Source organism: Triplophysa dalaica, chromosome 15 (assembly GCF_015846415.1).
Source record: "Triplophysa dalaica isolate WHDGS20190420 chromosome 15, ASM1584641v1, whole genome shotgun sequence".
NCBI lineage: Eukaryota > Metazoa > Chordata > Actinopteri > Cypriniformes > Nemacheilidae > Triplophysa > Triplophysa dalaica.
In genome coordinates this window covers 17681724-17696902 of record NC_079556.1, presented here as the reverse complement: position 1 = coordinate 17696902, position 15179 = coordinate 17681724, and the positions used below count along the sequence as shown (strand labels likewise).

General features: G+C 37.6%; 1 protein-coding gene across 2 annotated transcripts in view; it reads left to right on the top strand.

The window, feature by feature from the left end:
* Positions 1-15179, top strand: part of eml5 (EMAP like 5) — a 70841-nt gene that overhangs the window by 34884 nt on the left and 20778 nt on the right. For both annotated transcript variants that reach the window (XR_008909112.1, XM_056767792.1), the window contains exons 8-20: positions 1117-1254; positions 1356-1612; positions 2061-2273; positions 2375-2542; positions 3731-3837; positions 4076-4194; positions 8025-8211; positions 8348-8453; positions 9470-9563; positions 12327-12427; positions 12505-12698; positions 12770-12881; positions 13746-13873. Coding sequence is in view for 1 of the 2 variants with exons in the window: in XM_056767792.1 (XP_056623770.1) it covers positions 1117-1254; positions 1356-1612; positions 2061-2273; positions 2375-2542; positions 3731-3837; positions 4076-4194; positions 8025-8211; positions 8348-8453; positions 9470-9563; positions 12327-12427; positions 12505-12698; positions 12770-12881; positions 13746-13873 (1924 nt within the window). In the remaining variant the exon portion in view is untranslated. The remainder of the gene's footprint in view (positions 1-1116; positions 1255-1355; positions 1613-2060; positions 2274-2374; positions 2543-3730; positions 3838-4075; positions 4195-8024; positions 8212-8347; positions 8454-9469; positions 9564-12326; positions 12428-12504; positions 12699-12769; positions 12882-13745; positions 13874-15179) is intronic.

Genomic DNA, 15179 nt, shown 5'->3' with positions numbered 1-15179 from the left:
TCAAGAACAAAGTAGACAATAAAACTTTTAATATAATATTTTTTTATTAATTTAATGTACAACAACTAAAACGATTTAGTTTATAGAAACTGTTTAGTAAACTCTTAAGAATAAAGAGGGTAAAAAGGGTTCCTTTGCAGTGGAACTGCTCACAACATTTCTACCTAATTTCAAATAAAAATAATGTTTCGATTTGCATTTATTTGCAGAAAATAAAAACTGGAGAAACAGGTGAAATACTGCAAAGTAAACAAGTTCATATTCACTTTTAAGCAATACAACAGTAATATTTGTATATGTCTTTAGGAAAATTTATAAAAAAAAAATAATAACTTCGATTTTTCTCACAGTTTTCATGTGTCTTGTCATGCTGTCAGTCACATTGCTGTTGGATGACTTTAGGCCCTATTCAGTGTTGGGTGTAACTTGTTACTAAGTAATTAGTTACTGTAATTTAATTACTTTTCCCTTGAAATAGTAAAGAAAGGGATTACTCTATTTTTTCTGTAGTTTAATTACAGTTACTTTTGATGTCATTCAACTAAATACTTTGTGTACTATGTGTGTGCAAAAGTCGAATTGACATCAGAATTTAAAGTCTAATCATTTATAACAATCCTAGACATACTTCTTTAAATATATCAAAATAAAGAAATTGAAACTATGCCTGTTCATTTAACATTTAAAGTCATTAAAGTTAAAGTTTCTTCTCTAGTAATGTTTCTTGATTTCTCAAAAGTCCCACAAACTGCTCAGATTTGTTAAAAGTAAACATTTTTCAGGCATTTTTCCTGAGCTCAAATGTTCCGAGCAATTCTATTCACATTAATTTCACAGCAATGCACTTGATCTAATGAGCTCATTTGTGCTATCCCCTTTATTTATTCCTGTGTTAATCTCTAAAAGATACTTCTAACACAAAAATTACATTTTTAACCAAACATAATTAAGAACTTCTTAGTCTCTTGAGTTGTAAAAGAGCAATATATTTCCCTCAGGAGCTAAATTAGATGCAGATTAGATGCAGACTATTAAAACACCATTTTCAATGACCAGTGTGCTAATTTTTGTAACTTTATGAGTCATTACTTTCCCTGTGTGTGTTATGAATTGGAGGATCTGGAGTCTGGTGGATCACGCGCTGATAGCCCGCTGCAACATGGAGGAACCCATACGCTGTGCAGTCGTGAGCCCGGACGGTATCCACCTCTCTCTGGGAATGAAGGACGGATCCTTTACTGTACTGAGAGTCAGGTGAACCACCAGGACTGGACAGACACTGTCTAGTTGAGGTCCCTTACATTTTGCATCTCACTTAAATAAGCAGTTGTGTTAGAAGTGTACTGGTGTTGCAGGGACATGACGGAGGTGGTCCACATAAAGGACCGTAAAGAGGCCATCCATGAACTAAAGTACTCCCCTGATGGATCGCACCTAGCCGTTGGCTCCAATGACAACTCAGTTGACATCTACAGCGTCGTGCAGCGCTACAAGAAGGTGGGCGAATGTATGGGCTCCGCCAGCTTTATCACACACATGGACTGGTCCACCGACAGCAAGTACCTACAGACCAATGATGGCAACGGCCGGCGGCTTTTCTACAGGATGCCAAGTAAGTGTGGATGCTCTCATGGATTTATGCGTTGCTTTGTTTTTTGGCTAAGTTTGAAGGACACCACATTTTTTGTGTTTCATGATGGTGTCACCATCAGTCAACAAGACCATGTTGGTCAACTAATTTATGGGCCACGATGGTCGACTAATCGACTGGTTGTCCAACAGCTAACAAGTTTTCTAATTGGTATTTTTAAAACAATTTGTTTAGTTTTGTTCGATCGAAATTTATCAGCTTTCAGACAGATCTGTTTGAATGCATCTTTGGTCTTACCATTATATGTTCCAAAAGATAGTCTACAGACTATTCAGATTTCATTTCAATTTGTTGTTTTCATGTATTCCTATTGTTGCTTGAATTATTTACAGTAAATGCACCCTATAAAACACATCATATCAGGATTCAGTGGAGTTACTGACTGATGGTTTCATCTTTGTGTGTTTAGGTGGTAAAGAAGTGACTAACAGAGAAGAACTGAAGCTTTTCCAGTGGTCCTCATGGACCTGTGTGCTCGGACCAGAGGTGAACGGGATTTGGCCAAAGTACTCCGACATCAACGACATCAACTCTGTGGATGCAAACTTCAGTAGTCAAGTTTTAGTTACCGCTGACGATTATGGATTAGTTAAATTATTTCGGTACCCATGTGTAAGAAAAGGTGCGCCCTCTTATTTCCAATATTTGTCTTTCTTGGTTTAAATATTAATAGTGTTTTGTTTTTATTCAGGCTTACTCAGTTTATCTTTATTTGACCTCTAGGTGCAAAATGTAAAAAATATGTAGGACACTCAGCGCACATAACCAACGTTAGATGGTCACATGATTATCAGTGGGTGATTTCTATTGGTGGAGCTGACCACTCATTATTTCAGTGGAAGTTTGTTCCTGAAAGAAAGTCAAAAGAAACTCATCACATAGCTCCTCAAGGTATGAAACAAAGTTTCTTTATGCTCATGTTGCCTTTGAAGCTATGTTAGGGAAGCTCTCCTGAAAATGTAGCTTCTCAGCCTTTATGCTACGGAGAACAGTGAACTATTTTTCTATAAAATGACCTCAAATTAGTTACATAAATCATTAATATGCATAGCTCATTTAACCGTGACAATTTATAAAATAATGCTTACAAACAGTTTGCACAGTAATTGGTTTAGCTTATGTTTTATGAATAAGTGATTCACTAAACATACTCACAGTTGAGTAAGAGAGGACAGTTTAGAAGAGTATGTTTAATGACTGCTTCCGTTTATATAGCTACTGTATAAAGGTGCTGATTTGGTGAAGTTGCATATTGGAAAAATCGCTTGTTATTGAAACATATAAAGTATAGTACCGTGTTCTGAGAACAGCTGAGCAAGTGCCACTTTAATAAAGATGTATTGTTAGTTGCATCCTTTTCAAGCACATTTAAATATTGTATCTATAGACGGTTTCATCTTAACAACATAAACAAACGTAACTGCGGATCCGCACTTTTGTGGCCCCAAGTTAACTTGCGGGACACATTCACAAACAAAAGAGAGCCTGTAGATTATTTCTGATAACAAGCAAAAGAAGCCGAACCGTTAGATGACTAAACGTGTCTCTCTTATATTCTGAACATAGATTGCGATACCAAACTCATTACAACATAATTCAACAGAACGTTTGATACAATTATTATACAGTAAAATAATAATACAAATTAATATGAATAATAATTAAATAAAATATATATTGTTATAATATTAGACACTAATCAAACACAAACAGGAAGTGAACTGGGGGTCAGGCGCACTTCCGATGAGTTTTTAGTTTACATGAATAAAATAAATAAAAGTTCCCTAATGTGATCAAATGCAGAAATAGCATAAGATTATAGATGCACATTTATTAATGCAAATTAGATATTTTTTTCTTTTAACATTGCAGAGCTCAGACCACCATGCGGCTTTTCATTTTCCTAATGGGTTGTCACTGCTCACGTTCGCAATTCTGTTTCTTAGTCTCAGCAGTTTTCTCAGTGATAAATCTTTATAGGGGATAAAACAATTGTTGCTAATTTGTTAATTAACTTTGCGTTTAACTGAGTTTGAATGCATGATCAATACATGCTGAAAGCCTCTGTTTTTTCTACAGAGACATTGATGGATTCACACAGCGAGGAATCCGATTCTGATCAATCGGACGTGCCTGAGATGGACTCTGAAATCGAACAGGAAACGCAGCTCACATACCGGCGACAGGTCTGTGATCGAATGAGTGTAAAGGATATTGTCCGGTGGAGTCAAAGCCTTGTGTGCTGCATTCGGATGGTCCTTTTTTCAACATGTTCCCTTTTCCTGTCAGTTTCACTGTCTAGAACTGCTTAGAATATAAATAAGTAATACAAAGTGATCTTGGACCAAATCTGACAGATCATTTTCTCATGTAACCTACATTTTGAATTTGGTGAGTATTTGATGCTCAGATGTTACTGTCCAGGTTTACAAAGAAGATCTACCTCAGCTTAAAGAGCAGTGTAAAGAGAAGCATCGTGCCATGACCATGAAGAAGAGGGAGAGAGCTCCAGCCAGTGGATTGAGATTGCACTTTATCCATGGGTAAGAGCTACAACAGATCCCAACTGTTTGTTATGACAGTTACTGATACTTAAAGGGATACTTGAGTTCACCCCCCATAAACATATTGTCATAATTTTTTCACCCCATGTTGAACACAAAAGCAAATAGAAAGTCATACAGGTTTGGAATGACATGATGATGGGTCAATTATGATTTTTTTTTCATTGATAGTTATTTTGGTGGTCTTGTTAACTTATAGTCTGAAATAGGGACCTCGGCTCTAGGAAATGTCCCTAAATTTTAGATCTGGATGACAGTCTGGTCAACCGCTCCTGACTGATGGTTCATGGCCGGTTGACTCTGTATTATTTGACATCTAAAAAAATTTCACTATCATCCTGCTTCTCTGACTCAGTGGAAGTTCAAAGCCATGCTGGTAGACACCTTCATTGTCTCCTGGATTATTACAGAGCACGTATCTGACAGCCTTCAGTGTTGTGTTTCTTAGATGAAAAACACATCTGGGATCGTCCCTTCTCCCTTCCTTTTCACCCTTTACACGACAGACTGAAAATACATATAAACAAACGCATGTCAAAAGCATCGGTGGAGATGAGATATAGTTCAGGAAGCTAGACTTTTAAAGAAGATTTCTGTTTTGCTAGAGAACCCATTTATCATGTATGGAGAGTATTTGTAGGGTTGTATTGTCCTACGGGTATCTAGCTGTTCATCCAGACAGAGGACTGGATTGGATTTACGCAACTCTAAAGTTGGTTTTGTGATTAAGTGTCCGTTTTAGGTCCCTCCATAAATCATGTGACAGATTACAGATGCAAGGACTACTTTAGCAGACCTGGATCTGCGTTTAAAGAATGAAGAGATGCATAATAAATTAAACATTTACCGGACTGCAGAGCCAATGCATTTTAGCAGACACTCAATCAAACCCCATTTGTTTTTTCTTCTTTATTTAGTTTATTAAAATTGGTCTAACGGAACAGTTGAGCATACTGTTTATGATAAATGATATAACTTCTGTTGTGCTGATGTGCTACTACTGTTTATATAGTATCATGTCATTCATGCTGCTTATAAGTGGGCGCTAGCAATGCCAATATCATGGGTACTACAGAACACAACATCGATTTTTAGGGGATGTTATGGTCTTACAAGCAAACTGCAATTCATTTATGATTGATTTAAAGAGTTAGCATTTAACCGAATTACAAAGGTTAAGCACATTAGCACATACACCCATTCTAAACAACTCAACTCAACTTAATTTATATAGCGCTTTTTACGATTTTCATTCTTACAAAGCAGCTGTAGATGAGACATATTGACTTTAAGCAAAACAAGTAAAGTTATACCTGTTAAAACAAGAAAAAGGTTACAACACAGAAGGCAGAAATACCCACATACAAACACTCCACACACACAATATGCACATTAACTAACACACATACACAGACAAGCACGCACACACACATGCGCACACATTTTAGACAATCACATAAATAATTGCATTTTGGGAAATTGGTCCACATTATCCATGTACAGGTAAAACCAAAGGACATTCTAGTATTAGCACAATTACATTGATCCAAATACATATAAACATGATACATTTTCATTTTTAAAATAGCTGTAGTTTTTAAGGACCATAAATGCATTCATCCATTCACCGTAAATTGCTTTAGTTCAAAGTGGGGCTGCACAGTATTGAAGAAGAATGCTACAGTACATAGGATACTTGCCAAATAATGTGATAAACAATTGTGTGATACGATAATCAATTTAAAGTCCGGGTAAACAGAATTCTGAGAAATGTTTCTGAACACATTATCGATGTTAGAAATGTATTACTGAAACACATTACAAAGACTGGAGTGGAACGTTAAACGTTTTTCACCAATTGTCTGTTCAGGAATTTTTTTGGGCGGAGCTGAAACGGTGGATTGATGACGCAATGCAGCGTCCGAGCATGCATGGTCAGAGCGCCTAGCATCAGGCATCTGCTCATTCACAAGCTCAGGGTTGCAAGCTCTCATGCACACTTTTTCAGGCTCTCTCACGCTCTCACTCTGCCCAACTAAACAAAGCTCACTCCAAATAACAAGAAAACGGTAACGCAGACGCAAAAGAGGAAAGCGAATTAAGGGAATGGAAGGAGGCTCACTGCACATGAACGTGAAGTGCCTTTGTGATTGTCTTTTGATGAATATTGCGCGCATTGACTTGCGTGTTTGAATTCAAATCCTCCCACTAAAATATATAGCCAACTGGCACTCAAGTTATGCAGCCCCCGGCGTTTGAGAGCAGAGAGTCCTGTTAACTTTCCAACATTTTAATAATTAATTTTATTTACTTGGATGTTTTTTTTTACATTAAACTTTGGGAGGGTGGTTAATAACACACTTTTCCGTTGTGTGACAAACTCAGAAAACATATTTCAATGTCATTTACACGGACTTCAAACTACATTTAAACTCATTTATTTAAACAATGAAAATGTTATAACCAACGTAGGTGTTACACATTCTTTCTGATAAGTGATGATATTCCAGATATTGTCTGCATCAACCAACTGTTAAGCTTTGACTAATCATAACTTTAAGAATATTGTATTAAATTATTGCAATCTATTGCGATATGCACATTTGCAATATTTCGATCATTTTGATATGTTGTGTTGGCCTACTTGCAGCCGAATGCATAAATGTAAATATTAGTGGTGGGCATAGATTAATTTTTTTAATCTAGATTAATCTAGATTAATTCCAAGATTAATCTAGATTAAAATGGCTCATTTGAATTCTGCCGAAGGCATTCAGAATATGTGTGCTACCCAAATAATGACTAAAAGTAAGTCTTTGAGAACGGGTTTCTCAAGCCAGGTGGCGCATTAGACCAGGGGCTCATCTCCTGTTTCCAAAATGCATCACAAACTGCTTGAGAAAGCTGTTCTACTATGATAATTGGTGATGAAAATTAAATTATGTTCAATAAGATGAACTTGTGTTTACTTCCGCATTAGCTAAGGGATGATTTGCGTTTAGGTGGTACTTGAGAGTGGAAAAGCTCCTACAGTACATTTACATTTAGTCATTTAGCAGACGCTTTTATCCAAAGCGACTTACAAAGAGTGAGGGAGCAACAAGCGATATGTCATACAGGAGCCATAATACATGTGATCTCAATACAAAGTTACTGGTTTCAACTAAAGCTAGACCACTACCTGTTGAGAGAAAGTGTTTTTTTTTAAACCAATTCCGCATTGCACAAGGTGCAAACAACCTTAGTCTTGTCGATGTTTCTATTGGGAAGCTTCTTAAAAATTAATATTCCCTGAAGCAAACCCGGCGGCTTTATAGCTGCATCCATGTTAGCACGTCACGTTTGATGCGGTAATTTCACAGTAACGTTATGTTGTGTTCAGACCAAACGCGAATGGCGTGTCAAGCGCGAGTGATTTATGTGTTAATGCAAAGAGGCAATAAACCTACTTGCTGCGCGAATCGCGCGAATGAAGCCCTGGTTATGAGATCATGAGGCGGCTTCTGCTTCCGCGAATGACGCGAATCACGCGAGTTGAAAAATCTCGTTCTCGCCCCGTACAGTGCAGTTAAGCTGGTATACATCCGCGCGAAAATATCAAGGTGAAAGTCATCATAGCTTGCGTAGTATAGACCCAACTTTGAGAATAGATAAACGGCGACATTTTTTTTATCGCGCGATAAGAGTCTCACTGCGTTAACGGCGTTAACGGCCCACCACTAGTAAATATACATGATACATTATATTAGGTGCCTCATTCTTCTTGCAGGTTGCCTTTGATTGTGTGTATATGTGTGTGTTTGTTGCAGTTACAGAGGTTATGACTGCAGAAGTAATCTCTTCTACACTCAGACTGGTGAGATTGTGTATCACGTGGCAGCTGTTGGAGTCGTGTACAACAGACAGCAGAACACACAGCGGTTTTACCTCGGCCATGATGATGAAATCCTCTGTCTGGCCATCCACCCTGTCAAAGACTATGTAGCCACAGGCCAGGTACAGTCAAACAGCACTGACGTCTGCCTTTCATATCAACATATTTATCATCTCAAAACTAATATGTTTATATAACTAAAGGACTTCTTTTATTAACCGTATTGTCCTTTTATGTTTATGTTTGTTTTTTATCCAGGTGGGCAGAGATTCTTCTATTCATGTGTGGGAAACAGAGTTTTTGAAACCATTGTCTGTTCTTAAAGGATTCCACCAGTTTGGGGTTTGTGCCCTTGACTTTTCAGGTATGATACCCTGAATAATCACTGAAGAAACAAATGTATTATTTATTCAACTTTTTTAAATTATGAGCTTGGCTATAGGCTGTACTTGAAAATACCTGTTGAATATTTCTTGTCCCACATCATTTGTGCTAAGGACAGGTTTTTTATTCTTTACGCAAAACACTTATTTTGCTGATAAAGGACGTGAAAAAAAATGCTATAGACAAGCATTAAAAAAGGATTTGAGATGTATCTCGGAACCCCAAAACATTGTGAAGATGGCATTTTATGTTATTATTTTAAAAGGTTTGTGTGATCAACTGCTTAGTCATAATTTGTATTTATAGTACAGTTATGACGCAGAGAGGAAGAGATCTTATGAAAGGGATACGCAACATTGGGTGTCATGTACACTTGAAGCTATACTGAGCCGGTTCTCAATATTCTGTCTGTCTAACAGCTGTCTGGAAATAGAAGCAGACTCCCTCCAACCACTCTGGGCCGCACCTGTAATCTCTTTGTTAGTTTAGCAGATCCAGACGTTTGGCAATCAGCATGAAATCTGGTCCACTTTGCAGCTTTTTATATTCAAGACAGGAAAAAACCTGACTAGGAAAACCGCCAATCACAGTGCTTTTAGGTTTACAGACGTTTTGGGGCATTTTAATGATGGCAGGCAATCAATAACACATAGAAACTTGTAGAAATGTAATTTGTTCAATAATAATGATTATTTTAGTGTGATCAGAAAATCCAACAAGGTTTTATAGTCCAATTTCTAGAGCCAGACAAGGCCAAAAAACACCTTACTGTCTGTCAATGTCACAGGCCTAAACTTAGACGATTATTCTCATTAGAGATGCTATCCAGCTGTAATTCCCTCTGCAGTGATGCCTTTGTTAGCTGTCACGTTGCATTACTTGGAATGTCTTGTTTCATAGTTAGCCAGGCTGAGATGGTAGAATGTCATAATGCTATTATGCTGTTATTTAGCGGCTGATATAAAGTATAATCAGAGCAGTGTTTTGTCTGTGCAGCGGACGGGAAGAGGCTGGCTTCTGTGGGTCTGGATGACAATCACACCATCATCCTTTGGGAATGGAGAAAAGGAGAGAAGCTCTCTACTATCAGGTGAGTGAATAGGGGAATGTTTCGCTTTTCCCTTCTTATTAAGTGAAGTGCAGAATTTATGCACAAATACTGCCACCCAAAGTGTTAAAGAAATAATTGCTGGTCTGGGATTTTCTGAACTCTTTTTGATGAGATTGACCCAGTTCAAAGTCATGACAATCATTTTAATCTGGTTTATACTGGTTTATGGCTAAAATACACTACAAGATCTTTGCTCATATTTTGCCCAGATTTTCAGTCTGGACTTGTGGCAGAAAGTTTGTGCAAGTGTGCAGATTTGATCAGTTAGTGTGTGTCTATCTGAAACTTTCAAAAAGTCTGCAAGTGTATATAATGTTTAGTTTAAAAAAAAATCAGATTTTAAAAGTCTTGTGTGTATTCCAGCCATTAGATGGAAACTATTATAGGATTTATAATAGTTTATATAGTATTGCATTTTTCATCATTTCTGACTAGTCTTTTAATTTTTTTACATTGCAACATTTTTTCTCCCCATCTAATCATATGTTTAATTTAAACACCTAATCATACATTTTAACAAAAAAGAGATTTGTTGCATTTTGAAAGTCTTAACTTGAAATCAGACGTGTTTACCTATAGTGACCCCCAGCTATATAATGATGAAAAAGTTTCATGTGTGAGAATAATACATCAAAAAAGGATCATATTTTTCCAAGTTAAAAGACCAAGGATCAAAGTAGCTCATCTGTGTATTTTCACAGTATGTACTTATTTCGGTTTCTCTTTCTACTTCTAATTTGATCTGCTCAGTTTCTCATAATGCGAAAATGATTGAACTACAAATCAAACATGTTACCAGTGGATAGGAAAAAGTATTTTTAACATAGAGAAAGTTGGTTCTTAAAGCGGGCGTAGCACACACGGTTTCTGCCAATCTCATATTAATCTTGTGTATCTATAAAGTAGTATTTCATACTTCGTATCTTCGAAGAGTATTTAGTTTGATCACATTTATAAAAGATAGACACAGCTATCCGATTGTTTCCGAAAACATACGGCGCATGTAGGGGGGAGGGGTAGGCTGAACTAAAGCACATTGTCAACAAAACACAGACATCAGTTTCACTCGCCGCATGTGGTTCATGTCCGGCATCTTTTAGTGCTGGGACGGTTCCATATATCAGTTTCAAACGATTTCCAAATCCAGCGTTATATATCCACTGTTTATATAACATTCATCATCCAAATGCAGTGAATAAACAAACACCTGAACTTCGCAAACGTATGTTCTCTCTCGCTCTACTGCACACAAGTCATAGTGACTGTAGTGGAGTAGGCGGGGCGAGACCGTGGTTCGAGACCGATGAGTAATTGTGAATGAGCGCCTGCTGTGCGCACACCAGGCTCGAATCACTTAGGAGATTGGGAGCATAAAAGAGAACGAGCGACCGGACCGTCGAGGAGAGAGGACCGGTCCCTGTTAAGTTTATATTTATATTTATGTTGCCGGCAGTCGTCCTTGAGGGGTTGCCGGCTGTCTTTTATACTTTGTTATTAATTGATTAAATGTTTTAATGTTTGCCGGTTCCCGCCTCCTTCCATATCTTGAATCTTGTTACAGTGTCGTCTGCGCGTGCTCCTTCTCCTGCTCTCCTGTGGCCGTGCTGTGTGCTTTTCCGGGAGAATTGTCCAATAAGGGACTAAGAAAAGTTGTTATGAAACAGTTTTATATGTTCCCAAAAAAACTTTCCAAAACCTGTACGATCGCCGGGGGAGTGTATCGAGCACAGAAATACTACGTAATGCACCCAACTCGTTTTTCGACAAGTTGACCATGTTAAGCATGAGAAGGCCGCACGTTTAACATTGTAAAGAAATCAGAATGAATGACACATTTTTGCAGGGCTGCTTTAACATTGTGCTTTTTGTATGCGTATAGATGGTGTCAGAGGCAACAACATAAACATTAACTTTCAGACCAGGCGCGTGTTTCCGATGAAACTGTCTATAGTTCTTCCTCTAGATATACACTGTGCTGTTGATTGCTGTGGATCACAGAGGCTTCTGCAGTTTCTTCATGACAGAAGCCTGTTTATTATACAATCTTTCATCTCAGCATGATCATTAGCGCCAAACAGAATGCTGAAACCTGCTGCTTTTCTCTTTTATCCCCAAAGAGAAATTTGCATGACATGCTGTTACTGAGGGACTGTTTTATCCTTCTATCATTACACACTGTTAGTTGTTAATTAAAGTTATGTAAAGAACACTTGATAGTGATAGATACGTCTAGAAGTATTAACAGGGCACTAGATTAGACACGTTTGTGATGGATTTTGTAATGTGATCTATAAAACACAGATATAAAATCCTCTCATTGACTGAATCTGTTGTATTCTCCTGTCTGGAGTTCGGAGGTAGTGCAGCGCTCCAAACAGGTGTTCCCGTGGGCTTTCTCTGGTGGAGGTGGTGGGTGTGCGGGTGGAAGTAAATAGGGCCTGACAGTGCAGAGACTGCTCAATGCTCTGCCCGCTCCGCAAAAGGGACTAATGCAGAACTGCAGACAGCCACCGTTCCCTGTGCTGCTCCATTCACCTCTCAAACTATGACAGAATGTATAACACAACAGACAGGACAATTACAGCCCAATAGTGCCTCATACAAACCAAAAACTCCACCGTTGAGGTTCAGTTCTGCTGAAGTCAAGACAGTACATACGTGATGATGATGTCATAATTTGTCACACAGTTATGTCGGTAAGGAGAGTGAATAAACTGAAATATTTATCTTTTTCATTTAAAGGGGAAGTAAGGACAAGATATTCGTCATTAAAATCAATACATACATGCCAGACAAACTCATCACAGCTGGAGTTAAACACATGAAGTTTTGGCATAGAGCAGGTAAGACACTGAAGCTCACATGAAGTACATGAGGGCCAGGTAGTTCATTTTATCATGTGACGATATAATGTCCTCAGGAGGTGGACTGATTGGGAAGAAGGGCAGCATGGGAAAAACAGAGACCATGATGTGTGCTGTATACGGCTGGACTGAAGAAATGGTCTTCTCAGGGACCTGCGCTGGAGACATCTGCATCTGGAGAGACATGTTCCTGGTGAAAACTGTCAAAGCTCACGACGGGCCTGTTTTCAGCATGCACGCTCTAGAAAAGGTATCAGATTTGACAAAAAATTTCCAGCATCGTGATGTTATGAGGTTATGTGAGTTTACTGTTGTCAACAGGGCTTTGTGACTGGTGGAAAAGATGGAGTGGTGGCTCTGTGGGACGACACGTTCGAGAGATGCCTCAAGACATATGCCATCAAACGTTCGGTGCTGGCCCCAGGCTCCAAAGGTAAAGTCTCCTTAAGTTAAAACACAATTTTATTTTCATTGATTCCAACTGGAAAACATAATATACAAATAAACAGATTTTTTGCGTGTAGTAGGGCTGTCAAACGATTAATCGCATCCAGAATAAAAGTTTGTGTTTACAAAACACACATATGCAGGCATATATATTTAGGAAATATTTAGATGTACATATTTTAGGGATGTCGAATGAATAATCGCATCCAGTATAAACATTTGTGTTTTCATAATATGTGTCTGTGTGCTGTGCATATTCATTTTGTATTTAAAAACATACACATGCATGCATTTATTTAAGAGAAATCTAATATATAAATGTTTATATATAAATTAAATGATTGATAAATATAAATAAATACATCAATATATTTCCTAATTATATATTTGTGTATGTGTATGTTATTCAAAATACAAATTAATATGCAGAGAACACAGACATACTGTATATTATATGAACTCAAACTTTTTTTTTGAATGTAATTAATGGCGAATAATAGTTTAAAAGCCCTACCTCATTTATATTTACCAATAATAAAATTATATATAAGCGTTTATTCATTTATCTTTATTTTTTAAACACATCCATTTATGTGTATGTTTTTTATAAATGCATAATTAATGTGCACAGTACAGACATACTGTATATTATGTAAACACAAACTTTTATTCTTGATTTATCACAATTAATCATTTGACAGCCCTAGTGTGTAGCTTTAACACTGTGACATTGAGAACTTTCACAGGCACAAACACCTCCATTCATCCTCTAAGAACATCCTGTGTTTTAAATAAATAGAAAGACGAGGACACGCATGAGTGATTATTTATAACACATACCGTCCTGCAGGTTTACTTTTGGAGGACAATCCCTCCATTCGTGCCATATCTTTGGGTCACGGGCATATCCTTGTAGGAACAAAGAACGGTGAGATTCTAGAAGTGGACAAAAATGGACCCATCACTCTGCTGGTTCAGGTAAGGCACAGATTCAGCTGTTCAGTGTCCTCACCCTTCCTTTACACCAGCATACATTATGATACATTAACTAAGTCTGTTTTGGAGGACAACTTATTTCAGTAATATTAAAGCGGCCCTAACACACACGTTTTCTGCCAATCTCATATTAATCTTGAGTACCTATAGAGTAGTATTGCATTCTTCGTATCTTCGAAGAGTATTTAGTTTGATCACATTTATGAAAGATAGATTTAACTGTACGATTACTTCCGAAATCATACACATTGTCAACAAAACACAGACATCAGTTTCACTCAACGCATGTGGTTCATGTCCGGCATCTTTTAGCGCTGGGACGGCTCCATATATCAGTTTCAAACGATTTAAAAAATCCAGCGTTATGTATCCACCGTTTATATAACATTCATCATCCAAATGCAGTGAACAAACAAACACCTGAACTTTGCGAACGTATGCTCTCTCTCTCTCCACTGCACAAAATTGTTACGAAACAGTTTTATGTTCTAAAAAAACTTTCCGTAACCTGTACGATCGCTGGGGGAGTGAATCGAGAACAGAAATACTACATAATACGCTCGTTTTTAGACAAGTTCACCATGTTGAGCATGAGAAGACAGCACTTTAACATTGTAAAGAAGTCAGAATGCATGAAACACTGTTGCAGCTCCCCTTTAAACACCAATCAACAAATTTCACAAATTTGGTCAAATATTAAATTCAGCTGTTTAGTAGATCGTGTTCCCAGCCTGTCTAGCAATGTGTATATATACAAAAAATATAAAAAATATGTTTGCTTATGCAATTTCAGTTAAAGGGATAAAAAAATGGGAACATAGGGACTGGCTTATGTAGGGAATTGTGGGATTGACAGTGCTGCAAGTGTTGAGAGCATTCAAAGGTTGTGAGATGCTCCACTTTTTTCCTCACCAGTGGACAAGTGCCATGCCGCAAGTATTAAATGAAGGGTTTTTAACTTCACTCGGGTTCTGTTGATTCATTAAACAGGCCATTAGAAGTCTGAGCCTCGAGCTGTCTGTCACGTTCCATGAACATCTCAGCCCTTATGAGCTTACTGTTATATCTGGCATACAGTATATGCATTTGATTAGTTTGTCCTTTTTGAGGCATTTGTGACTGACACTAACCCATAAGGTATAACCGCTGGCTGCTAGGCACATTTATCATTGCAATTCATGCATATAAGCATGATATATTGTGTCTTGCAGAACCTATGCATTGAAGCGCAGTTAAAGAAGACATTTCTGATGGTCTGAAAGAAACTAATTAAACCTTGCTGTCTCAA